The 27,410-nt window shown below is 43.0% G+C and overlaps 2 protein-coding genes across 3 annotated transcripts in view; one reads left to right on the forward strand and one right to left on the reverse strand.

Moving 5' to 3' along the window:
* The first annotated feature begins 304 nt into the window (after positions 1-304).
* On the forward strand, positions 305-20,490 carry LOC310845004 (cytochrome P450 2J4-like). Its single transcript, XM_083739865.1, has 9 exons — positions 305-598; positions 4,290-4,452; positions 5,699-5,848; positions 6,208-6,368; positions 8,304-8,477; positions 9,536-9,677; positions 15,407-15,594; positions 16,387-16,528; positions 18,043-20,490. The coding sequence occupies exons 1-9, from the start codon at positions 428-430 to the stop codon at positions 18,240-18,242; spliced, it is 1,491 nt and encodes a 496-aa protein (XP_083595991.1). The 5' UTR covers positions 305-427; the 3' UTR covers positions 18,243-20,490.
* Positions 20,491-23,169: 2,679 nt separating this feature from the next.
* LOC310844912 (cytochrome P450 2J4-like) overlaps positions 23,170-27,410 on the reverse strand; it is a 289,677-nt gene continuing 285,436 nt past the window's right edge. For both annotated transcript variants that reach the window (XM_083739659.1, XM_083739658.1), the window contains exon 9: positions 23,170-24,548. In XM_083739659.1, coding sequence (XP_083595785.1) covers positions 24,361-24,548 — 188 coding nt within the window. In that variant the 3' untranslated portion in view covers positions 23,170-24,360. The remainder of the gene's footprint in view (positions 24,549-27,410) is intronic.

Here is a 27,410-nt window from a genome sequence, read left to right on the forward strand (position 1 = left end):
GTAAGCACCGCTTGTGTTTGCATGGAAGCTGGGGTTTTTGCTTTTAAGCATGCTTTCCCTCTTCTTCTTCTAGGCTGGCCTAGTTCACTCCACCCCTCTGGTAATTTGTGTTTAGATCACTCCTTCCTTCAGAGGCGTGGGAACAACTCCAATTCCTGAATGAAATACATACCAGATCTAACCTTGACATAAGCGCTAAAAGAATTCATGCAAAGTGCAATGCAGCCTAAGAACTAATTAGATACGATGCAATAAATCTTGCCACATCTGTCTTCAGTGTGGTTTGTATAAAAGGTTGTTGGTGAATGAACAGAGACAAGTGACAATATCTTTGAAGGGAAGCAACACGCTCTTGGGGAAACTATGTTCCAATGCACACAGCTATACTAGCAGAAGAAATCCACAGAGGAAAGATAACAACAGGAGAATGGCAGGGATCTTGGAAATTTTGATTTTTGTGCTGGTGGCTCTTCTGATTCTGCACTTCCTGAGACAGCTCTGGTCACACAGACGCTACCCTCCTGGACCTTTCTCACTTCCTGTCATTGGAGGCATGTGGCAGATTGGGAAAATACTTTCACAAGATACTTTCTTGAAGGTACTTCTTTCTAAATCATTTAGTAGTTGAGTAAGAAGCTGGCTTAATAGAATTGCAGATTATTTTATTTCTACAGCAACTGGTGAGTAAAGTGTTGTGTTGGTAAAACCTTCTGGAAAATGGAAGTGTGACATGTAGTGCAACTTGTCAATTGGAACAATTGTTCCTCTCTTCATCAAAACTACAGTATTCTGCAGGTATTCTGCATGCTATAGCAACTTTAATTGTACACATAGTAAATTCAGTTAAGGATTTCAATGTAATAATAATAATAATAATTTATTATTTATACCCTGCTCATCTTAATCTGGCTTAGTTTCCCCAGTCACTCTGGGCAGCTTCCAACAAAATATTAAAAATACACTAAAACATCAGACATTAAAAACGTCGGTTCATTCCAGGTCAGTTCAACGCGCCATGTCACCCACTGTCTTGCATTTTGATGAAACTTGGCGTACACCTTTCCCTTAAGGTTGAAAGAACCCCCCTTAAATTTTTCCCCTCTATCTCAAACAGTTTTACTTTTATAGCACTTCAAAGTTTCGTGAAATCTGCATTTCTGTTCCTCTTGAGATCCTTGGCCTAGCGTACATTTTATTTTTTCCCCTCCATAACCAATGATCATATCAGACAGAGGGGGGACGTTTAAGGGGGTTTCTTTCAACCATAAGGGAAGGGAATACACCAAGTTTCATCAAAATCCAAGACGGTGGGTGACAAAGCCCTTGCTTTTTGCATTGATTTGATGTGGAATGACCCTTTCCCTAAATAGGGCTGCCTTCAGATGTCTTCTAAAAGTCAGATAGTTATTTATTTCCTTGACATCTGATGGGAGGGTGTTCCACAATAACCGCTTCTCACAATGGGGGAACCGCCAGAAGGCCCTCAGCGCTGGACTGCAGTGTCCGGGCTGAACGATAGGGGTGGAGATGCTCCTTCAGGTATACTGGGCCAAAGCCATTTAGGACTTTAAAGGTCAGCACCAACACACTGAATTTTGCTGGGAAATGGACTGGGAGCCAAGTAGGTCTTTCAAGATTTCAATTTTCTCATCATAACAAATCTTATCTGGCTTGTTTGCATCACCAACAATCATTTTTTTAAATATATAATGCCAGATTGATTGGCTGTATGATTACCCTGTATTTAATTTTGGGGGAGCAAATCCATATATATCATTCAGGGATATATAAGAAAAGAAAAACTTTTTGTATACATTATATTAGCTGCAATATTCTAAAATATGTTTGTGAATTACTTTTTTACATATGGGATGACTTTATATTTGACTATGAATTTAATATTCTATATATGTATATGTATATTCTATACAGGGACGCAGGTGGCGCTGTGGGTTAAAGCCTCAGCGCCTAGGACTTGCCGATCAAGAGGTCGGCGGTTCGAATCCCTGCGGCGGGGTGCGCTCCCGCTGCTCGGTCCCAGCGCCTGCCAACCTAGCAGTTCGAAAGCACCTCCGGGTGCAAGTAGATAAATAGGGACCGCTTACCAGCGGGAAGGTAAACGGCGTTTCTGTGTGCGGCTCTGGCTCGCCAGAGCAGCGATGTCACGCTGGCCATGTGACCCGGAAGTGTCTCCGGACAGCGCTGGCCCCTGGCCTCTTAAGTGAGATGGGCGCACAACCCCAGAGTCTGTCAAGACTGGCCCGTACGGGCAGGGGTACCTTTACCTTTATATTCTATACACTGTATTTACTCGATTGTAATGCATACCTTTTTTTGGCCAAATTACGTCATGAAAATTAGGGTGTGCATTAGATTTGATGGCACATTTACATTCACCAGCAAATACGTTTTTGGTTTCAAGATTTTGAAAATTGAGGTGCACATACTGTATGTATATATATGTAAATGTCTCCCATAAAACAAAATGATTTCTATTAACTAATATATTGTTATAAGTAGAGTGGGGAGATCTTCCATTAAACCCAAGAAATTGATGAATGTCAGAATCTAGCTAATATTGGGGATATGAATGCAAAACACAATCTGCAGAACTGTGCCACACAAGGAATCCCTGGGCTGGCTTATGGGAACCAGCTTGACCAGGGCTAGTTAAGAACAAAAACATTAATAGACAAAGGTGTGGATGGCTTGTGATTAGCACATCAAAGGAAGGTTCTTAGGTCTGTGCTCACAGGCTGGCCTCACAGGAGAAATGTTGCTCTAAAAAACTAGGCTTGGGATAGCAGATGGATGGGGAGGAGTTGCTTGGAGCAAAGGTGTGTTAGGAAGAAGAAGGAGAACAAAGACAGTACCTTGGACGAGAGCCTTGGACTATAGTGCTACACTGCTGCGGGGAACAAGCCACCCCAGAGATGACCATCCTGTAAGATCTGGACTCCCACAATTCAAATTCAGTTGCAAATATGCGAATAAATCATTTTTCTTAAAGCTACAACAGTTTCCACTACATCCTGATTCTCAAAGTAGCACAGACCCTGTGGGAGTGCCTGGAACCTCCTTGGCATCTTGCCACAGCAGCTTGGCAGAGATTGGAGGTGGCCCCCAACCTTTTAACAATATAAAGAATTATAAGGGCTATAAGAAACCCACCCTGGATTGAGAAAATCTAAGCAACTATTAGCCAGTTTTGAGTCCGAGCACTGCCAGGGCCACTGCTGCACAGAAAAGCAGCTGTGAGCTGCTGCAGCCACCACCACCTCACCTGGTGCTTGTGAGCAGGACCTACCACGGGGGGGGGGGGAGGGTCAACTCCTGCCTGAGTATCACTCCTTCAGGGATGTGTTCTGCAAGAAGGAACCAGCAAAGTTGCCATGGCACCAACTATATTGCTGTGTGATTGAGCTATTCCTGGGGGCGCCCTTCCCTTGGAGCTGCCTCTACCCAACGTCTGAGGCTGAGCTTACAGTTCTGTAGTAGTTCCTGTATAATTATTTGGCAACAGGCTTCTTGCAGTCATTGAAGGTGCTGGATGCTGCCCCAGTAGTGTTTGTCAAGAAGAAGTGGGCGGTGGAGTTGAAGGTAAAAAAGGGTAAAGTATCCCTGGACAGTTGAGTCCGGTCAAAGGCGACTATGGGGTTGCGGCGCTCATCTCGCTTTCAGGTCAAGGGAGCAGTGACGGAAGCCAGAGAGCACGGAAACACCATTTACCTTCCCGTCACAGTGGTACCTATTTATCTACTTGTACTGGTGTGCTTTCAAACTGCTAAATTGGCAGAAGCTGGGACAAAGCAATGGGAGCTCATCACCAACCTTCCAATCAGCAAGCCCAAGATACTCAGTGGTTTAGACCACAGCACCAACTCCCTTTAGTGGAGCTGAAACCTTGCTTGGATTATAGAAACCTCAACCTGATCAAATCCCCACTTGGTACCCATTGCCTCTCTGAACGGTTTTCCTTTGCCCCACTCCTTTCCCATGGAAGACTCATTCTTTAGTGCTAAATCGGAGCAAATGTCAATCTGAATAAAATCTGAACTTCTGTTTGTTCTGACTGAGCAGGGGGCGGGCAGCAGAACAAGATTTAGTGTGGGTAAGTCCTCAGTCTCACAACAACTGGACAGCCTTGAAATACACTCTGTTGTGGCGAAGAAGAAGCCTTTGCCAGCTCACTGAATGCCTGTGGCAATGGGCTATAGTCACAAAAGCTTGTAATAATCTGCTATATTTTAACATGACGGTTCTCTTTTCTACTTTGATGCTAATGGCAGCTGGCTAAGCAATATGGAGACATTTACAATATATGGCTCGGACATTATCCTATGGTAGTACTGTCTGGATTCCAAACGGTGAAAGAAGGCCTTACAAACTCACCAGAAGTCTTGTCTGAACGACCGGTGACCCCTTTCCTGAAAGCTGCACTTAAGAAAAAGGGTAGGTTGTTGAGAAGGCTGATGGGTTTTACTGGCCCTATCTCCAGAGAACAGTATAAAATCAAACTTTGACTATGCCCATCAACCGAAGCTCTTTCCAACAGCAGAGGTCTTCAAAGAAGTCATTGCACTGCATTTACCAGCTTGGTCATTAGGCACTAAGATTGCCACAAAATCTAGTTCATAGGCTAGGCTCTTGTGGAAAAATCAGAAGTCAACAAATGTGATATGAACTTATGATAACACTTTTTGTGGGAGTCTTGGGAAGGTACTGAAAGAGGAAGTCTTGCTGATTTGAAAGGAAGAAGTGCCTCTTCCGTGCATGAGAAGTAGAGTGAAGGAATTAGTGGTGAATATATTCTGATTTCATTAATCCTGTGATGCCTCCTCAATGCTACATGACTGCTGTCCAGAGGGACTAAAGTGCAAAAAAGTGGAACCAAAATAAACTAGAAGAAAAAAATTATAGGATTTCAGCAGAAAGTTATAGGATATACACTTATTGGAAATGAAGCAGTCTCTTCTTTTTATGTTTAGGTTCTTTTCTTTATTGATTTGGCTTTTTATGAACCTTATTTTTTGATAGCTTTCTATAAGTATTACTTATATGCAGGAATTAATATTTGAACATATATATCTGTGATAAAGGAGGACGTTTACAGAGAACTGAGGATTAGAAAAAGAAGGGATCTGTGGAAGACAAATCAGGGAGGGTTTTTTCAGGGTGTGAGGCTGAGGAACGGGGAGACCTCCCAGGTGGGAGATGGGGGGAATCAACTCTCGGTATTCTTTTCTTGATATGTTGCCTTTTCTCATCTTTCTATAAAAGAGTTTGGATTTTATTGCTTAATATGTTAAAACTTTTTAAAAAAACTCTATTAAAAGAAAAGGAAATGAAGCAGTGTGACCACCTCAATAACATAACAATGACAAATAATCATGAATGCACCATTAAAAGGATATCTGGAAGGATCCTGTGTGCTATATTGAAATAAGTTCCAGTGCTTGAAGACAAGATAGAGTGATGGCCTCTTCGGCATTTTCTGAAGAGTACAGTGCTGGTGAATATCACTTTACGAGACAGATTCTGTGCCAGTCTTGCAGTTCTTAGATTGTGAAAGAATGGCATCTCTGAAATGCACAGGCATTATCTGCACTAAATTTGGTCTCATCTTGGTTGACTGACAATTTTAAAAATATGCCATTTTTGTGAGTAATGTTTTCTCATCGATTCCTTCCTGTTTTAGGTTTGGTCTTTTCAAATGGTCACACCTGGAAGCAGCAGAGACGGTTCAGTGTCATTACTATGCGGAAGCTGGGTCTGGGGAAGAAAGGCATGGAGTTCCAAATACAAGAGGAAGCCCATCGTCTTGTGGAGGTCTTTGCACATGCAAAAGGTATGTGATATTACCGTATTTACATGAATCAAATCACCCTCCAATCTAATGAACACCTCAGTTTTCAAAACCTTGAAACCAACAAAGTATTTGCTGGTGAATGCAAATGTGCCATCAAATCTAATATGCACCCTAATTTTCACACTGTAATTTGGCCAAAAAAGGTGCACATTACATTCATGTAAATATGGTAAGTAATGATGCTGATACCTATCCCAGTTTGCAGAGATCTTTATGCACAATCTCTGCACATTTTGGGATGGAATTTCATACATTTTCACTTTTATTCAAATACTTTTAAAATAGCAATTGATCCTAGCAGCTTTCCGAGATATAAATGTAAATGATTTCATTTGCAGGGCAGCCACATGATTTTTCACTCCCCATCACTAATGCAGTGTCCAGCTTGATATGTGTTTTGGCTTTTGGATACCGATTTTCTCTTGAAGATGAAAAATTCCAAAAATTGATCGATGCCATTGATTGCATCTTGAAAGATTCAAATAACGTACTTCACTTGGTGAGTAGACTTTTGATCCCCAGAGGCCCTAACTCAAATAAGCATTCACAGAACATTTTGGCAGTACTCCTAAATCTTAGGGCTCATCTACACTTCCATTTGTCCTGCAGGTTTCTCCCCCTGGAAAACCTGCTGTTCGCCACTGAATTGGAACATATGTCAGTTGCTTCTTCTGTGAGTTGATGTTCCAATTCAGTGATAAACAGTGGGTTTTCCTGGGGAAAGTGGCAGGAAAGTGAAAAACCGTTTGGATCCGTGTCTAGAAAGCAGGGCACAAGCAGAAGTATGCATGAGCCCTCAGAGTACTTGATTCATTGGAGGGATATGTGAATTTAAATCCGGGTTGGATGGCCTGTCTTGTATGCCTCCTTCCAGCAACTTCTGCAGCCAAGCTGATACCAAGGAAGGAAAGTCCACAACCTCCTGAGGGCATCCATTCCACTGTCAAACAGCTCTTGCTGTCAGAAAGTTCTTGATGATATTCAGTCAGAATCTCCTTTCTTGAAAATTGAAGCCATTGATTCAAGTCCTACCCTATTATTATACTCAGCAGGGTATAATAATAATGATTGCTAATGATAATGATAACAATTAGCACTATTTTTCTAGAAAAAAAGGTGCCACAACTCACCATTAACGCCTCCCTTGTTCTCTTATAATGGCAATGGTGTCAAGCTGAGAGGTGACGGAACTAAGTTCTAGTGAGCTTCAGCTGAAAAAGAAGCCCTGATTTTTTTTAAACTATTATTATTATTATTATTATAGAAAACAAGCTAGCTTCATTTTCTTTGTGACAGCTACAAATCCACCTGTTACCTCATTCAACCCATATTTTATGAGTTATTTTGCAAGAATATCATGGGTGACTTTGTCAAAAGCCTTACTGAAATCAAGATATGCTATAACCACAGCATTCCCCTGATTCACCAATCTTGAAACTCCATCAAAAAGAGAAATGAGATTCATCTGGCATGGCTTACTTTTGAGAAACCCATGTTGGGTCTTAGTAATCACAGCATCCTTTACTAAGTGCTCACAGACCAACTGCTGAATGAATGAATGAATGAATGAATGTTGCACTAAACTCTTTGCAACAAAAATGAGCCAAAATGTGAGAATAATTCACCTTAGCACTGTGTCCTTAAGCTTTGACAGTTTACATAAATTTAATACATATCCTCCTCACTTTTCTCTAAAGTATTCAAAGAGGCTAAAGAGAAACCAGGAATGAACAAAAAACCACAAAGCTTCAGAAGCAATATAATAATAACTGCAACACCTTTTAAAAACTTATTAAAATAATATGTAGCAGAACCAGAACAGACAGGTTAGTTAAGTTCACAACACAGCAGCATCTATCAATCAACAGATCATCTTCAGAACCATGTTTATTCACCTAAACAGAAAAGTTTGGAGGAACTACCTAGAAAGGGTATTTCATGTTTTTGCTGCCACTATGGAAAATTCTCCAAGAATTCTGCCAGCTGCTATATTTCTAATGGTGATGGGACCCAGAGCAGCTCAGAGACTGAAGTTGTGGTTCTGAAAGGAGAATACAGCTTTAGGGACCCCGGTCCTGGGTCATGAAGGGCTTAAAAATACGTAACAGTAAGAATGGTGTAAAACGAATGTCATATGAACTGACTGCTGGCAGCTGCATTTTTGTACTGGTTAAACATCCCAACCTGTCTTCTAGTGCGGTCCTATTTAGTATGCCCAATTCACTGCCACCTGAAGTGATGTAAAAGCACTCTGCCACCTGCCACCCGGGAGTAACTCTGGGCCAAAGAGCGCCCACAGACATTTAGCCACAGCCTCAATAATAATCCAGGCCATGATGCTGAAGTGCCAGTCCAAATGAGTTTGTTGATAGACCTTGTTACCAAACCATTTTGTGGTAGTGACTTGTGGTTTTTGCTTTCTCCTCCTCTGCAGCTGTATGAAGTCTTCCCATGGCTCATGAAACATTTCCCAGGGCCTCATAGGAAGTTATTTGCCTCCGCAGACTTGATACTTTCATTTGCAAAGGAAGAGTTAGAAAGGCATAAAGAGCAACGAAAGGATGAGCCGCAGGATTTCATTGATTTCTATCTACTTCACATGGAGAAAGTAAGCATCCACTGTCAACTCCAGACACTTGGGGCCTGTCCACACTACAATGTGTGTTTGTGTCTGAGTTCCCACTTACTTTGTGTAGTCCAGATGAAGTTACCCTCAAACAGCACCAGTCTTGATTCTTTCCCTCTGTAAATTTGGGTGTACCTAATACAGGGATAATTCAATATACAGTTGTACCTTGGTTCCCAAATGGAATCCATTCCGGAAGTCTATTTCACTTCCAAAACGTTTGAAAACCAAGGCGCAGCTTCTGGCTGCAGGAACTTCCTGATTTGCAGCATTTGGGAGCCAAGACATTCGAGTCACAAGGCGTTCGACAACTAAGGTACGACTGTATTGGGGAAAATTGGACTTTAAATCGCTTCATTTGGGGTAATAGATGATTTATTGCGGTGGTTTTGGTAGGGTGGATCAATAATCACTTTTTGCTGCTCAGAGTGGGCGGGGTATAAATAATATATGATGATGATGATGATGATGATGATGATGATGTCCTTTCAGCCTCCTTTTCTACTCCAGCCAGCTTGATTTCATTTTGGGGTGGGGTGGTCAGACAACAAAGCCACAGAGCCATTCAGAAGTGTAGAAAGTCCCTGATCTGCTCTGAGATGCCTTGTTAGTGGTGTGATCTGATTCAGAAAAACATTTCCAAGATCACCCCAGTTCACCTTGTAATTTCAGGTACACAAACAGACAATGCAAACCACTATTAAATAAGTTTGGGAGAGCATACCCATAAACTTGCACTGGATTTGTGCAGATGATGCCACTGTTTTTGCACCATCACCCCATTTATTTTTTTGAAAGCTGACTTGGAAAGGGCTGTGGTTTCTTTTTATTATCTCTTATTCTGCATGTCTTCAGAAGGGTGTTGGAGAGATCCTTTCTTACTCCAGTCTATGACTGTCCAAGTATCTTCCTGCACACTCAGCTGTAAAACATATTATTAGGTGTTGCGATAGGAAGACACCCCCCACCCCAAGGTCAGATAGATTTTGTGTGGCCTGTAAATAATTCCAACATTTCACTTTTTCCATTATCCTCAATAGAGCAAGGATGACCCCAACTCTACGTATGATGAAAGCAACCTGGCAGAGTGTGTTCTTGACCTCTTTATCGCAGGGACAGAGACGACTGCTGCTACTCTGCAATGGGGACTGCTCCTCATGGTGTCTTATCCAGATGTTCAAGGTGAGGGAGAACTTTGCAATGGAAGCAAGCACCTCTCTGGTGCGCACCGACCCCTCTCGCTCTCCAGGCTTCAGCTAAAGCCTGCATTCGCCCCATAGGACAGACACACATTTCCCCTTCATTTTTGGAGGGGAAAAAGTGTGTCCTATAGGGCGAAAAATACGGTACTACTTTTTACACTGGAGGGATGAGGGAGAACATATCCATCATGTTTATCAGTCATTGATAGCCTTATCCTCTAAAAAATCATCAAATCCGATTCTAAAGCCATTCAAGTGAGTGGGCATCACATCTTGTGGGAATAAATTCCAGAATTTAACTCTGTGCTATAGGAAGAAGACCTGGGACGCGGGTGGCGCTGTGGGTTAAACCACAGAACCTAGGACTTGCTGTTCATAGAATCATAGAATCATAGAATCATAGAGTTGGAAGAGACCACAAGGGCCATGGAGTCCAACCCCCTGCCAAGCAGGAAACACCCTCAGAGCACTCCTGACATATGGTTGTCAAGCCTCTGCTTAAAGACCTCCAAAGAAGGAGACTCCACCACACTCCTTGGCAGCAAATTCCACTGTCGAACAGCTCTTACTGTCAGGAAGTTCTTCCTAATGTTTAGGTGGAATCTTCTTTCTTGTAGTTTGAATCCATTGCTCCGTGTCCGCTTCTCTGGAGCAGCAGAAAACAACCTTTCTCCCTCCTCTATGTGACATCCTTTTATATATTGGAACATGGCTATCATATCACCCCTTAACCTCCTCTTCTCCAGGCTAAACATGCCCAGCTCCCTTAGCCGTTCCTCATAAGGCATCGTTTCCAGGCCTTTGACCATTTTGGTTGCCCTCCTCTGGACACGTTCCAGTTTGTCAGTGTCCTTCTTGAACTGTGGTGCCCAGAACTGGACACAGTACTGCAGGTGAGGTCTGACCAGAGCAGAATACAGTGGCACTATTACTTCCCTTGATCTAGATGCTATACTCCTATTGATGCAGCCCAGAATTACATTGGCTTTTTTAGCTGCCGCGTCACACTGTTGGCTCATGTCAAGTTTGTGGTCAACCAAGACTCCTAGATCCTTTTCACATGTACTGCTCTCAAGCCAGGTGTCACCCATCTTATATTTGTGCCTCTCATTTTTTTTGCCCAAGTGCAATACTTTACATTTCTCCCTGTTAAAATTCATCTTGTTTGTTTGGGCCCAGTTCTCTAATCTGTCAAGGTGGTTTTGAAGTGTGATCCTGTCCTCTGGGGTGTTAGCCACCCCTCCCAGTTTGGTGTCATCTGCAAATTTGATCAGGATGCCCTTGAGTCCATCATCCAAGTCGTTGATAAAGATGTTGAATAAGACCGGACCCAAGACAGAATCCTGTGGCACCCCACTAGTCACTCTTCTCCAGGATGAAGAGGAACCATTGATGAGACCCTTTGGGTTCGGTCAGTCAGCCAGTTACAAATCCACTGAGTGGTAGCATAGTCAAGACCGCATTTTACCAGCTTCTTTACAAGAATATCATGGGGCACCTTGTCAAATGCCTTGCTGAAATCAAGGTAGGCTACATCCACTGCGTTCCCTTCATCTACCAGGCTTGTAATTCTGTCAAAAAACGAGATCAGGTTAGTCTGACATGACTTATTTTTCAGAAATCCATGCTGACTATTGGTGATCACAGCATTCCTTTCTAGGTGCTCACAGACTGTTTGCTTAATGATCTGCTCCAGAATCTTCCCTGGTATTGATGTCAGACTGACTGGGCGGTAATTATTTGGCTCCTCTCTTTTCCCCTTTTTGAAAATAGGGACAACATTTGCCCTCCTCCAGTCTGCCGGGACTTCGCCTGTTCTCCAGGAATTCTCAAAGATGACTGCCAGTGGTTCTGAGATCACATCTGCCAGTTCTTTTAATACTCTTGGATGCAGTTCATCTGGCCCTGGAGACTTGAATAGATCTAGACTAGCCAAGTATTCTTGTACTATCTCCTTAGTTATTCTGGGCTGTGTTTCCTGTGCTGAATCATTTGCTCCAAATTCTTCAGGTCGGGCATTGTTTTCTTTATCGGAGAAGACTGAGGCAAAGAAGGCATTGAGGAGTTCAGCCCTTTCTGTGTCCCCTGTTTGCATTTCACCATCTTCTCCTCTGAGTGACCCCACTGTTTCTTTGTTCTTCCTTTTGCTACGAACATACCCATAAAAGCCTTTTTTGTTGTTGCTTTTAACCTCTCTAGCAAGCCTGAGTTCATTCTGTGCCTTAGCTTTTCTGACTTTGTGTCTACACGTGCTGGCTATTTGTTTGAATTCCTCTTTGGTGGTTTCCTCCCTTTTCCATTTTTTGTACACATCCTTTTTTAGTCTTAACTCAGTTAAAAGTTCTTTAGATAGCCACCCTGGCTTCTTTAGGCACCTTCCATGTTTCCGTCTCATTGGTATTGCCTGAAGTTGTGCTTTTACTATCACCCTCTTAACAAACTCCCAGCCATCATGAACTCCCTTTCCTTTTAGTATTACTGTCCATGGGATCTCACCCAGCACTTCCCTAAGTTTTATGAAGTCGGCTTTCTTAAAGTCAAGAAATTGAGTCCTAGTATGCTTGGCTGCTCCCTTCCACTGTATAGTAAACTTCAGAAGAGCATGATCACTCGCGCCTAATGATCCTTCCACTTCTACCCCACTAACCAGGTCATCAACATTGGTTAGGACCAGATCTAAAATGGCTGTTCCTCTTGTTGCTTCTCCCACTTTCTGGACAATGAAGTTGTCTGCAAGGCCAGTGAGGAATCTGTTTGACCTTATGCTCTTGGCTGAGTTTGACATCCAACAAATATCCGGGTAATTGAAGTCCCCCATTACTACTATCTCCCTTCCTTTTGCATGCTTGGCCATCTGTTCCAGGAAGGCATCATCTATGTCCTCCGTTTGGCTTGGGGATCTATAGTAAACTCCCACAATGAGGTCCCTGTTATTCTTCTCTCCCTTAATTTTGACCCAAATGCTCTCAATTTGGCTTTGAGGTTCTAAATCTTGGATCTCTTCACAGGTATACACATCCCTGACATATAACGCCACTCCTCCTCCTTTCTTGTCTGGTCTGTTTCTCTGAAATAGATTGTATCCCTCCATTATTACATTCCAATCGTGGGACTTATCCCACCAGGTTTCAGTGATGCCTATTATGTCATATTTAGTTTGCTGTACCAAGAGCTCAAGCTCATCTTGTTTATCTCCCATGATTTGTGCATTAGTGTACAGACATTGAAGTCCATTAATCATTCCCCCGTGTCTCTTATTTAAGGATTTTTTCCTCCCACCACTAGGTCTGCGTGCTGTTTGCTCCATTCGGTCTATGACATTTAGATTATCATCTTCATCAATTGATAGACTCCTACCTTCAGGAGCACTGTCTCCCTCCCCCACATTAGTCAGTTTAAAGCCCTCCTGATGAGGTTTCTGATATTTTTTGCAAAAACATTCCTCCCAACCGTTGTGAGGTGCAGCCCATCGCTTGCCAGAAGTCCATCTTCAAGAAACTGCAGTCCCTGATCTAAGAATCCAAACCGTTCCTGTTTACACCATTTGCGAAGCCAGTTGTTCACTTCCACTATTTTCCCCTCTCTCCCTGGGCCACGTCGTTCAACTGGGAGGACAGATGAGATGACAATTTGTGCATTTAATTGCTTCAATTTCCTGCCCAGAGCCTCATAATCTCTTTTGATCTTCTGGAGGCTATTGCTTGCAGTGTCATTGGTTCCCACATGAACCAAGAGGAAGGGGTATTTGTCAGTGGGTTTTATGATTCAGTGGGACGCAGGTGGCGCTGTGGGTTAAAGCCTCAGCACCTAGGACTTGCCGATCAAAAGGTCGGCGGTTCGAATCCCTGCGGCGGGGTGCGCTCCCGCTGCTCGGTCCCAGCGCCTGCCAACCTAGCAGTTCGAAAGCACCTCCGGGTGCAAGTAGATAAATAGGGACCGCTTACCGGCGGGAAGGTAAACGGCGTTTCCGTGTGCGGCTCTGGCTCGCCAGATGCAGCTTTGTCACGCTGGCCACGTGACCTGGAAGTGTCTCCGGACAGCGCTGGCCCCTGGCCTCTTGAGTGAGATGGGCGCACAACCCCAGAGTCTGTCAAGACTGGCCCGTACGGGCAGGGGTACCTTTACCTTTACCTTTTTATGATTCCTTGCAGTCGTTCAGTTACATCTTGGATCTTAGCCCGGGGGGGGGGGGACAGCACACTTCCCGAGTCATCTTGTCAGGGCCACAGATCACTGCTTCTGTTCCCCTCAGTAGGGAATCCCCTATCACCACTACACGCCTCCTCTTAGGTCTGGTCGGGGTTGTTCCATGAGCTGTCCGTTCCAAGGTCGCCTGCACATTCCCTGAGGACTGACTTTGCTGCTCGTCTTCATATACCTGATCGACTGTAATGAGGGAGAGATCCTCAAATGGAGTCTGCTCTTCGTCTTCCATGCTAGGGGAGAGGACCTCAAAGCGATTGTGTATTTCTAAACAATCAGAGTGAACCCTGGGCCTCCTACTTCTTTGAGTCACGTTTCTCCATATATCTGGCTCCGGTGTTGGTGAACTAGCCTCCTTCTCAGGGGAGTCCCCTGTCTCCTCCTTGGTGGAGATGGTGTGCTCTGTTGCTTCCAAGAAGAGCTCCAGCTCTCTAATTCTCCAGCTCTCTAATTCTTTGGAGCGTAGCTACACGTTCCTCCTTCAGAAGGTCGGCGGTTCGAATCCCCGCAATGGGGTGAGCTCCCGTTGCTCGGTCCCTGCTCATGTCAACCCAGCAGTTCAAAAGTCCATCAAAGTGCAAGTAGATAAATAGGTACCACTCCAGCGGGAAGGTAAACCGTGTTTCCATGCGCTGCTCTGGTTCGCCAGAAGCAACTTAGTCATGCTGGCCACATGACCCGGAAGCTGTACGCTGGCTCCCTTGGTCAATAAAGCGAGATGAGCACCGCAACCCCAGAGTCAGCTACGACTGGACCTAATGGTCAGGGGTCCCTTTAGCTTATATGAAGAAGTACTTTCCTTACCCTGTCCTGAATCTTCCAACGGCAGCCACAGGTATTTGCCTTGGGGTATGGCTGAGCAGGGCACAGTGTGGGTCACCACTGTGGCCAAGCAACCACTTTGCCAGGAGGAAGACAGGGAGAAATGGGCAGCCATTGAATTGTGCTAACTAGCCTCCATGCATTGGCTGCAATCTTGTTCTGTGTGGGAGAGAAGCCAGGCACTGAGTTTCAGTAAGGGCAGAACTGAGTGGGTGGGTGAAAGAAGCATTTCATCTGGCTCCTGGTGAAATAGTCTTCCCAGAGAGCAAGGAACTCCCCTCTGAATTTGTGGAAACATGAGAAACTGGCTGCTGCTGAGTCAGGGCCAGGGTCCATCCAGCACAGTATTGCCTACACTGGCTGCCATCAGCTCTCCGGGATTTCAGGGAAGGAACATTCCCAGCCCTACCTGGAGATTCTGGGAATTGAATCACGGAGCTTCTGCATGCAAGGCAGATGTTCTACCACAGAGCAATAGACCTTTTCCCCATGCAGCTGCATTCACAGTATTTAATTGTTAACTTCTTATTTTCAGGGTGCCGCCAGCATCTACCAATGAGCCTCACTTAATATACTGGGGTCTTTTCATCCCACCCTCTACAGTCTAGTTGCTGTGTGTTTCTCAGATTAAAACTAGTGGATTTTAAAATATAGTAAAGCTTAATTTCTCACTTTTTTCTGCAGATAAAGTCTACAAGGAGATGGAAGATGTTTTAGGTTCCTCCCTTCCCATTTGCTATGAAGATCGAAAGAAACTGCCTTACACCAATGCGGTGATGCATGAAATTTTGCGTGCAAAATATCCCTTATTAATTGGGATTCCCAGGCGAAGTGCAAAGGATATGGAAATGCATGGTTTTCACATTCCAAAGGTACAGGATATAGATAAGGCAACAGCTGTATATTTTGAAAGCAAAGAGCATCTGATAATGGCACTTTAAATGCACACATGTAGCACAAAATCTGAGGGAGAAGGATCTCCCCTCTCTTGAAAAAAAAAATCTGAAGATTAATAACCTGAAAGTTAAAAAATTCTATTATGACAAATACAAGGAACAGACTATTGCATAAGTGATCTGGAATGAGAGGATGAAACCCAAACACATAACAAGTTTTATCAAGATACATATAATCATAGAAATGTAGAGTTGGAAGGGACGCTGAGGGTCATCTAGTCCAACTCCTTGCAATACAGGAATCTCAACTACAACATCCATAACAGATGGTCATCTAACCTCCAAAGGCATAAAAACTTGCAAGGAAAGTATCCAGTACAAGAATCCCTGGACCTGCTTTCCTATAATTTGGCAGGCTTTTTCCACCTGTGAGGGATTAGCAATGCATGCCAATCTCATTCACTTCTGTCAAAAGGGAAAGAAAAGTTATATAATTCCCAACAACAAATTGAAGCAGGAGGAGAGCAGCCTCAAACATGCCCTGTGTTGAACTCAGCAGCCTCTGATGGGCCTTGAGCTGACACACACTACATTCTGATGCACCAAATCAGAATTAGAATCCAATATTGTGATTATAGTACACCATAAATATAGACTGTATCTTTGTATGTGAGAAATGTCTTAAGATTGATTACTGGGGCAGTGAATTGGGAAAACTGTTTTGTGCTGGTCTGGATGCATTCTGAGCCAACTGTTTCTTCTTTTCAGAGGACAGCAGTTATTACAGATCTGAACTCTGTTCTTGTTGATCCCACGCGATGGGAAACACCTGAAGAGTTCAACCCGCACCATTTTTTGGACACGGATGGAAATTTTAGGTCTAGAGAAGAATACCTGCCATTTGGAGCAGGTAAACGTAGAAATAATCATGGCCACATTTAGTAGCTTGTTTCAAACAAGCGAATGGTCAAAGGTGATTAAACAGAGGGAGGGCCATGAATGGATCCCCTGTGGTTTAAAAACCAGGTTGGAGTGATAGTGTTGAGAGAGCAATGAATTTAACATTCTTTTTCCACACCATTTTCCAATCTGAATTATCCCTCCATAGAGTAGGGGTATCTCTCCAGATGTTGTTGGGCTACAACGTCCATCATCCATGACTCTTGCCCATGCTGGCTGGAGCTGATAGGAGTTGTAGTGGCACTTGGAGGGTAACACATTGGCTATCCCTGCTTTGGCGCAAACAGCATCTCTGGAAGAGCAATTTAGTTTAGGGAAATGGTTTAAGAGGGGAAAGGTTAAAATCTTCATTCTCCTAGAATTAAAGCCCCAATCAGAATTGGGGGATCCAGTGGCTATATATATTTATCTATTGTAGTTTTCTTCCTTTTTTATTTACAAAATTATATACTGAAAGTTTCATAAAAATCCAAAAATTATTAACATAAAATGATGAATTAGTTATAAACTGTAACTCTGTTGTAAATTGCATCCACTTCCATGTACAAAATATTTTTTTCTCTATGGCTGCTGCAGAAGGTGAGCCCAGAACAACCAGCTGCTCCAGCCTCTTCTCGCTCTCTTTCCATCTCTCTCTCTCTATTTCTTCTTTTCGTTGTAAGGAGCATCGCACCCCATAGTCGCCTTTGACTGGATCTCCATCATGAGATCCAGTGTGATGTAGTGGTTAAGAGCGGTAGTCATGTAATCTGGGCAACTGGGTTCGCGTCTCCACTCCTCCACATGCAGCTGCTGGGCCAGTCACACTTCTTTGAAGTCTCTCAGCCTCACTCACCTCACAGAGTGTTTGTTGTGGGGGAGGAAGGGAAAGGAGAATGTTAGCCGCTTTGAGACTCCTGAAGGGAAGTGAAAGGCGGGATATCAAATCCAAACTACTACTACTACTACTACTACTACTATTCTTCTTCTTCTTCTTCTTCTTCTTCTTCTTCTTCTTCTTCTTCTTCTTCTTCTTCTTCTTCTTCCATCACTGTGGCAGCTGCCTCTATTGGTTCAGGGGCGGCTCGTAGGATGGTAAAATGGTGTTCATGGGCCGCACATTGCTGACCCCTGCCTTAAGCTGTTCTGGCAGTAGTTAGACCTGCTTTCCCAAAGTACTACATATAGTGATACAGCCATGACCTGTATGCTCCATATCCAAATTCTCACTCTGCTTTCAAGCATAGCCTTCCTTTGGGAACTGCAGCCACTCAAGGTCAGCTTCCAGTATTTCCTGGAGCAAAGCCAGGACCCTCAGGATGTCAGCCCAGAGGATTAAAGGGAGATACTTTAGAAGTAGCTGTTTTCCAGCTTTTTGTTGTTGTTGTTGTGGCTAAAACTACTAGCTGAGCAAACCAGATGAACTGGAGAATAGATGGAGTTGGTTATGTCTCACTTGCTGCTTCCCCCTTCTTTCTTCTGCAGGGGCTCGAGCCTGTGTGGGAGAGCAGATGGCCAAGATGGAGATATTCCTCTTCCTAACCACCCTGTTGAGGGCATTCCGCTTCCAGCTGCCAGAAGGAGTGAAAGAACTCAATAAAAATCCTGTTTTGGGGATGACATTGCACCCCCACCCTCACAAACTCTGTGCTATTCCCCGCTGCAATGCATCAGGAAGCATATAAAAATAATTACCGTGGTTTATTTATTTATTGCCATAAATTTCTCCATTATTATTATTTTTCACTTTGACTGACATTCTGTCCTTGGCTTTCTCAGTTCTACTATCATTGGACCAATTAAAATATTCCTCATTTGTTGCAGGGGCAGAGTTGGTAATCTTTGATAATATGGCACTCTGAGCTAGGCCAAAATTTGGCACCCCCAAACAGATATTCTCAATTATGTGTCTTCTCAATTTTGTGCCCCCTCGGCTCAGTGCCCTGTGGAGGTGATCCTCCCATGCCCTTTGCAGTTTCTGTGCTCAGGACTGAATTCTATATCTGAACTTAGGTATTTTTACCCTATTCCATTCAAAGGTGAAAAGGAGGCTCATTTGTTGAATCTGCTCTTTTTCAGCTTATGGAGTCATTGTATTTTCTTTGTTATGTGCTGAATTGGACATTTAAAATGGAGAATTGCATGCTGAGATGGGTCAGTAGTGGAGTTTTGTGCTGTGTTGATATACTAACCTATTTGTAGTACAAAAATGTAGCTTTTTTCGATCCAGAATCGTTCATTCTTGTCCTCAACATACTGCTTTCATTGTAGACTGATTCTAGATCCTGCCTAGGGGTGGCTACTTGATATGTGAAAACCCTCCTCATTATTATGTTTTCTACGCCTTTTCCACTGTGCACATGCCCCAGATGAATCAAGAAGGAAATGGTGGTTGTGATCATGCTATACACCCAGCCCACAATGCTATTGGTCTGGTGTAGATACTTTCTGTGCCACCATTGCTGGGATAGTGCATATCGGTTTTCAAATGGACACACTGTAGGATAACTCTAGGTAGGGCTAGGAAAGATTCCCTCTTTGAAAGCTGGAGACATGCTGGCAGTTGGTGTTGACAATACTGAGCTGAATAGACAAATGGTAAGGTAGCCTTCTATGTTGCTGTCTCTGCCCACAACAAAACCCACCTTTTCAAATGGCAGAATAATAGTGCTAAAGGCATCTACAACTGTGCAGGTTGTGCTACTTTTCTGTTTTGGGTAGGGGTAGTTTATGAGGTCTGAGGAGATGGAAGAACTGAGGGGGAAATAAAGTTCACCATGACTGGGTCTGGCATTGTGTGGGTGCCCTCTAAAAAGCATTCACACAATGCACCCACACAATCATGGTCAACCTGCCATTTTCAGCTGTGAATGGTTTCTCCCCTGCCACAAACATGTGTGTTTGTGCAGTGTTGGGGAGAGGAACCATGTTTATTTATTTATTTTACTAAATGCTTCTGATTAAGCATCTCAAAGTGATTTCACGGTACAGTAAAAGCCATATGCAAAACAACTGCATTTGTGAAAAGAGTTAATACCATTGGATATATAAAAACAATTTCAGCTAAATTCAGATACTGACTGCGATAAAAGTAATCACTTAGAAGGCATGTTTGAAGAGGAAATTCTTCAACAGGTGCCAAAAATAAAATAAAGACAGTGCCTGTTTACTTAAAAGTACAGTAAACCTTGCAATAATATAAGTGTACAGAGAGATCCACTAGCACTTTACCATGCTAGCTCACCATGCTATACTGAACCTTACAGCATGTAATCTTCAGCTTCTCTGCTGATAACCTTGCACTGAGCAAAACCTCTTCTCAGTGGCTACTTCACACTCCTGCCAATGCACATGCATACATCCTTTAAAGAAAGGGAGGGTGGATGAGTCTGTAAATAAAGTAGTGTGTAGCTACTGACTGTCTCTTTCTTCTGCAGTGGGATGCCAGAAGATGAGTGTGCTCCTCTCAGGAGGGAGGGGTCGCTTATTACCAGTCTCTCTAGACTGAGGGCAATTTACAGCCAGAGGGTGTCCACCGGAGAGACACCTCGGTGTCTTGGGAAGGTGGCGCCTTCCCGGGCGTTTTTCCAACAAATGGTAGCAGAGGATGGTTACATACGATGGTTATGTCCGATGGTTGCCAATGGTCAATAGGTTCTAAGCCACCCAGTGCAGCTGGCATGCTAGCTCTAAACAGAATCCAGACACAGAGGATGGGCTGCTCAAGACATGGGCCAAACGCTTAGTGCAATTTCACCCATTTTTTTCAAATTACACCAACAGTCTCTTCTGTACTAAGGGAATTGCATGATTTTGGAAGGAACTTCGAAAGGGACATTTTAAAGCTTTAACTGCCTATATTTCCACACTTTGCTGCATGTTTTGTAATTTTTACTGGGGCTCTCTCATTAAAGAGTACTTGCTCCAAACCTGGATCTAGGCATCGAGGGAATCCTTCTATTTTACTCTTGCCACAGATAGGCGCTAAAGGAGAAGATAATATTTGGATAGTGCTGGCTGTGTAACTAAAACCCATTTCAGGGTGCCAGCTACAGGAGGTGATGGATCAGGCTTCAGGTGTAAATGAAGCCTCATCCTAGACAGTAACATCAGGTGTAAAGAAAGAAACCAGCATTACACCCCAGTCTTTTTATTCATGAGCTTAAAGGTTGATTTCCTGAGGAAACTTATTTTTTCTTGCTGCACAAGTTGAGCACAAACATGCTTTCATTCCAAACGGCAGCAATTACCTGCAGGGGTCAGTGTTGTTGTTGTTGTTGGAGTGTGCCTTTGTGATTTTCATATTATAAGAACCTGCAGTTAAATTTGAGTGCAGAGTAGCTGATTTTCATTTGAGTATATCTCAACAGGTGGGATTTAGAGAAGGCAAGAGTAAGATAGACCACTATATGATGCTCCAACATCTCAAGGAGAAATACTCATCATGGAGCGTGGTATCACTATACGTCGCCTTTATTGATCTAAAGGGGGCCTTTGATTCCATCTCTAGATCTAATCTCTGGCACAAGTTAGAGGCCACAAACATTGATTGAAGGCTTTTATCGACCTGGTTAAAAGCCTAAGCAGACAAAAGCTCCACTCTTCCAAGCTACACCATCATTGGATTTCAGTTCTGCTGTATGCAGATGCTGCTGCAATTTTATCAAGGATTCCAGCCTTAGAACAATATTGTAATGAAGATTCCCTTACAATAAATCACCAGAAAAAACCCCAAAGATAAAGGCATTTGGTAAACAAGATTAGAACATGGACCACTGGACAGTGGCGGAGGAAGCCTCTCGGGTACCTGGGGCTGGACGAACCGCCCATAGGGATGAATGGGATGGGGCGAGCGGCACCCATAGGGATGGACAGGACCCATAGGGATGGCCCCCTCCATTGTTTGCTCGCCTTCCTCCTTCCCATCCTCTCCCCTGCCTGCCTGCCTGCCTTCTACAGCCAGGAGTGTGGGGTAATGGTGGAGTGAACTGCGCAGGGGGCTGGCCAGTGCAATCCGCTGTGCTCTGTGGCATCAGCATTGGGGCGAGCTGCGCAGGGGGTGGTGTGATCCGCTGCGCACTGCGGTGCCGGGGTGAGCCATTGTGTGCTGTGGCGTTGGCAGCTCAAGCCTTTTTGCCACCCTCCTCAAGGATGGCACCCGGGGCGGAGTGCCCCCACCAACCCCCCTTCCTACGCCTCTGTCATTGGAGGCCATAAAATTGAAGATGTGCTGACCTTTAATATCTAGGTGTAATTTTCCAGGCCTCTGGCTCAAGGAAAGCCCATAACATTCAAGTAACCAACAATGGTAAAAAATAAATAAATCTGTGAATAACATCCTCAAATTTCTCCAGACTAGGGGTGGCCACTACACTCACGCAGCTCCAAAACTATACCAGGCTAAAGTTTGGCCCAACTATTATATGGTACCATTTTAGGACCACCACCTTCCCTTTTCTTCTGTTTAGAGCAAGTTCATTCATAATTCCTAAGAATGGTGGTACAAGTCCCTAGAAGTGTATCAGACGCCATGTTATGACTGGAGATTGCGTTGGTTAGAGTGGAAGCTAAGGTGTGCCTCACTTCCATAAACTTCTGGCTGAAGATCTGCTATTTCTCACAAGGTGTCCCCCATCCTATATTTATGCATCTGGTTCTTCCTGCTTAAGTGCAGAACCTTACATTTGTCCCTATTGAAATTCATTTTGTTAGCTTGCGCCCAGTTCTCCAATCTGTTACGGTCATTTTGAATTCTGATTCTGTCTTCTCCCAGCCCTCCCTGTTTGGTGTCATCTGCAGATTTGATGAGCATCTCATCAATTGCTTCATTCAAGTCATTTTAAAACAACAATGGGCCCAGGACAGAACTGTGCAAAACCCCACTTGTCACTTTTTCCCAGGATGATGAGGAACCATTAATGACTACTCTTTGGGTTCCATCAGTCAACCAGCTACAAATCCACCTAACAATTACCTAGTTCAACCAACATTTTACCAGCTTCCTTGCGAGAATCTCATGGGGGTCTTTGTCAAAAGCCTTACTGAAATAAAAATACACAATATTCACATCATTCACCTGACCCACCAAGCTTATATCTCCATCAAAAAGAAATGAGATTCATCTGAAATGACTTACTTTTGAGAAACCCATGCTGGGTCTTAGTAATCATAGCATTCTTTTCTGTTGAATTATCTGTTCTAGGACCTTCTCTGGTATCGATGTCAAGCTCACTGGTTGGTAGTTACCTGGGTATTCCTTTTTTGCTCACCTCCAGTCTGTAGGAGCCTCACCTGTTCTTCTGCTTGGAACATAGCTGAAGAAAGCTTTTAAAATTATTTTTAACCTCTCTTGCAAGACTCATCTCATTCTGAGGATTAGCTTGCCTGACATTCACCCTGCATCTGTTAGCTACCTATTTATGCTCCTCCTTTGTGATTTCCCATTTTTTCCATTTCTTATATAGGCAATGATCATTGCACATGTGCTTTACCACAACCTGGAAGTAGCAGTAAAAGGGGGTGGGGTGGGTGTAACGGGGTGGGCTTATTTCAGATTTTAATATTGCACAGCTTGAATTGACTGGATGGATAAAAATTGTCTAGACCCATCTGTTTGATTCAAAACTTTAATTGTGGAACAAAAAGCAGTAAATGATTCAGCCAAATAATTCCATATAATATCTTGTGCCGTCCAGCACAGGCTCGGCATCTTAGAAATAAAAGATAATTCCAAACAGACCTAAAAGCTGAGGCCTCTCTCTTCCTACAGCTTCCAGTTTGCCTGAGGCTGTGCATCTTACTCTCACAGAGCATAAGAATGACTCAGCCACCACCTTTCCAAGATGGTGAAGTTGTAATTCAATGCCTCTTATGTGATCTAAGGTTAAACACTCATGCGTTAGGTAGCAGAGGACAAGAACAATAGTTAATGATAAACTCATCTAGGCACTCAGAGAGAGCTGTTTCTAGCTTAGTACACTCAAGTGGAATTTCTCCATTTCAGTGTCAATTAAATTATTATACTTAGCAGGGCTTACATGCATTCCACTGTTGCACACAATGACCCAGAATGCAACTCGTGCAAATCGAGGGTTGCCTGTACACACCCTTCTTAAATTTCAGCTGATCTGTAAGCTCCTTATGCAGCCAAACCAGTTTCTTTAGATGTCTCCCAATTTTCTTTTTTGCTGGAATTGTCTGCATTTGGGCCTTCAATATTTCACCTTTAGGAAACTCCCATCCATCATGGACGCCTGTCTCCTTGAGTGCTTCTGACCATGGGATCTCACTCAGTATTTCCTCAAACTGGAGGCTTCTTCCCCATGAAATCCCTTAGTGCATATAAGATAATAATAAAAAAGTTTATAACTTGTTTTTTAGACTGTGCAGTATTGAGCCCCTGTTCTCAAGCACATCATAGCAAATTATCTATGGTAATAAAACATAAAGGAATCCGCCCCACTCCCCTTAATTCCAGTCAACAGCAGGCATTGTCCTTTCACATTGTTTAAATTCCAAAGAAAACCTTCAATGTCCCGATCCTCTGCACAACAGCTGATTTGTTTGTAGCATCCCTTCCATATCTTGCCCAAAGAGTATTTTAAAAACTCAGATGTAGCTACAAACCACATAATTAAAGTAGCACCTGAGCAACCAAGGGAAAGCCACAGAATTCGAGAATTCGAGAATTGCAGAGTTGAAAGGGATCTAGTCCAACTTCCTGCAATACATGTTAGATGAAGAGAACAAGAACGATGTAGAAATAAGACGCTGGAAGTATTATTATTTTTTACAGTATATGCTTTACGATGAACTGCTGCGGGGAACAGCACAGAGTTTATAAGGACGGGGATGCATTGTCAACGCTGTTACAGGTTCTTTGTTGAGTTTCTTTGCTTCTGGTATGTGGAAGCTGAATGCCCTCAGCAGGCTGGTGAAAAAGATGAACAGCTCAATCCTCGCCATCTGCTCCCCAATACATGCACGGGCTCCTGAAGAGGAAATAAGTGGGAAGTGAGCAAAACATTTCCCACCAAATCCAACTCTCAGCAACTAGTTTAAAATCTCAGTAAGGAATCTGGGTGGGCCAAGTTTCCTACCTACCACCAAAAGTGGTCTCATGGAAAACCCCACTGCTATAAACCCAATTTCAGCAGTAACTCTAATTTGAACTGTCATATGATTCAAGTGCCACCAATAACTTTCACCAAATGTAGACAGTTGCAAAAGTATAGCTATCCACATGTTCTGCATCCTGAAAACAAATTCAGTAATACTATACATAATATTTTGAGAGAGCATAAGATCCCCCCCTATTTCTCATGAGGCTAATGGAACTTGAGGTATTCTTCCTTAGAGACAACCAAGTAAGGTATAGGGATACTCTGTCATAGAAGAACTTGGTTTGGGAAAGATGGCATTAAAAATGGGATCATTGTAGTAAGTTCTGCCTCCTGGAATTAGCAGTTTCCTTTTAAATTATTATTATTAAAAAATGCATAGGCTCTCCATTGTTGATCTTCTTCTTAGTCTGTTTCCCCTCAAATATATAAAATCATAGAATCATTAATTCTAGATATGGAAGGGACCCTGATGATTATCTTGTCCAACCCCCTGCAATGCAGAAATATGCAGCTGACCCATACAGGGACCAAACCTGCAACCTTGGTGTTATCAGCACCACACTCTAATCAACAGAGCTATAAGTTTGGGGGCAGAAGGATCCCCTAAACTTTGGATCATTGTAGTAAGCTCTACCTCATGGAGAGTCTGATCCTCCTCATAATTTCTAGGCTTAGTAAATGTTAGAATTTAATTAATACTTGGAGTGTTAAGAGAAGGTTCCAGACGCTGAATATAGCAATGTCAAAAATACTGGTCAAACCAGATTTTTTGTCCTAAGAGATCCCCTGGCAGAAGAGCCATCCTGTAGACCTTTGCATCGAGAAACACCTTTAAGATAAGACCTTTAAGCTGTGAACCAATCATCTCTATGGAGCAGGCAAAAGCTATAGATGGGGACTGCTCTTTCTGCTGTTTGCTTAAATTGAATGGGAAAGTGCTGACAGCCTCTTCAGAAACCTCCCATCTTCTACCAGAGCTGGAGCTCGAGGTCCTGTGACTATTCTCAGGCTTTGCTGGGAGGCTGATGATGAAAGTCTGATAGCTGAGTGTGACACACTCCATCAATTGACTCACTAACCAGGAAAAGGAAGAAGACGAAATCACCTGTCCCAGATATATGCAGGGAGAAGAGTTCTGTTCATCTCTTTCCTGCTGCTGAAGAATAGCATTAACAGTCTTCTTGGATTACAGCCTAGATTCAGCAGCTAATTATTTGCATTCTCCCCAGAGTTTTGACAGCTGACAGTAATGCTTCAAAAGTGAAAATGTATCCTAAACAATTCATTTGAAGCCATGTTCTATGACTTTTCTTTACATGGCTTGCCACTGTTCTCAAATTTCAAGGCGGTCTTTGAGCATCTTACTGTTTTCAGTAGGTTTCAAAACATGCTGTCTAGAGTTACCCTTAATGTATAGATAGCTTGCCAGTTAACTGGCAACAGAGGTTGCTTAGAAGTATGTGACTCAACCCTCCCCCCCATGTTTTCCCTTGGGTTGAGAAGGCTACTGTGACCTGTTTCAGAGTCTCTACGTACTTGCAGGTAAAGGTAAAGGGACCCCTGACCATTAGGTCCAGTCGTGACCAACTCTGTGGTTGCGGCGCTCATCTTGCTTTACTGGCCAAGGGAGACTGCGTTTGTCCGCAGACAGCTTCTGGGTCATGTGGCCAGCATGACTAAGCTGCTTCTGGCGATCCAGAGCAGCACACCAAAATGCCGTTTACCTTCCCGCCTGAGTAGTACCTATTTATCTACTTGCACTTTAACGTGCTTTTGAACGGCTAGGTTGGCAGGATCTTTTTTTTAAATATATATCTTTTTTATTAAATTTCATTTTCAATACAACACAGAAACAAAAACAATCCAACGAAGAAAACTCCAAAAAGGAAAAGAAAAGAAAAAAAAAAACACCAAACTATTACAACAAAATACACCGACTGACTTCCTTCCCTGCTGATTTCGGATTCCTAATTTTAAATAAACCTTCATTTTTAACGGCTGGTATTGGTTATTAGTTTATACATCGAAAGATTTATAACATACCTGCTATGGTTGGTAAGTTTCTATAGATGCCTTCAATATAGATCATAAATTTACTCCAATCATTCTTTAGCTTTGTATTTTTCTGATTTCTAATTCTTTGCGTCAATTTTGCCAACTCGACAAATTCGAATAATTTAGTTTGCCAATCCCTCACTGTTGGTATATTTGTACTTTTCCAACTTTGCGCGAGTAACATTCTGGCCGCTGCTGTTGCATATTGGAATAGAGTTTTATCTTCTTTTTTAATTTCTTCTCCGATAATGCCTAATAAAAAGGCTTCTGGTTTTTTGGGGAATGTGTATCTAAAAATTTTTTTTAATTCGTTGTAAATCAGATTCCAAAATTTTTTGACTTCCTCACATCCCCACCACATATGTATGAAATTACCTTCTTTTAATCTGCATTTCCAGCAGGCCTTATTTCCAGTCTTATACATCTTACTTAATTTTTCTGGTGTAATATACCACCTGTATATCATCTTCGCTAGGTTTTCTCTGATTGCGGCGCTTGCTGTAAAGTTTAATCCCACCCTTCCATAGTTTTAACCATTTTTCATATTCTATATTATGCCCCAGATCAATCGCCCACTTGACCATAACCTCTTTAATTTCCTCATCTTTTGTATCCCATTCCAATAAAATGTCGTACATTTTAGATAGTAACTTAGTTTTACTTTCGATTATTTCG

The sequence above is a fragment of the Podarcis gaigeae genome (genome assembly GCF_964106915.1).
Source record: "Podarcis gaigeae genome assembly, chromosome: 5".
NCBI classification, from domain to species: Eukaryota; Metazoa; Chordata; class Lepidosauria; order Squamata; family Lacertidae; genus Podarcis; species Podarcis gaigeae.

Bases quoted from the DNA above. Each gene is read 5' to 3' on its own strand.
- LOC310845004 (XM_083739865.1), top strand. From the start codon at position 428: ATGGCAGGGATCTTGGAAATTTTGATTTTTGTGCTGGTGGCTCTTCTG. The intron at 4,453-5,698 runs GTAGGTTGTTGA...TTCCTGTTTTAG, and splicing joins AGCTGCACTTAAGAAAAAGG to GTTTGGTCTTTTCAAATGGT. The intron at 5,849-6,207 runs GTATGTGATATT...TTTCATTTGCAG, and splicing joins GGTCTTTGCACATGCAAAAG to GGCAGCCACATGATTTTTCA.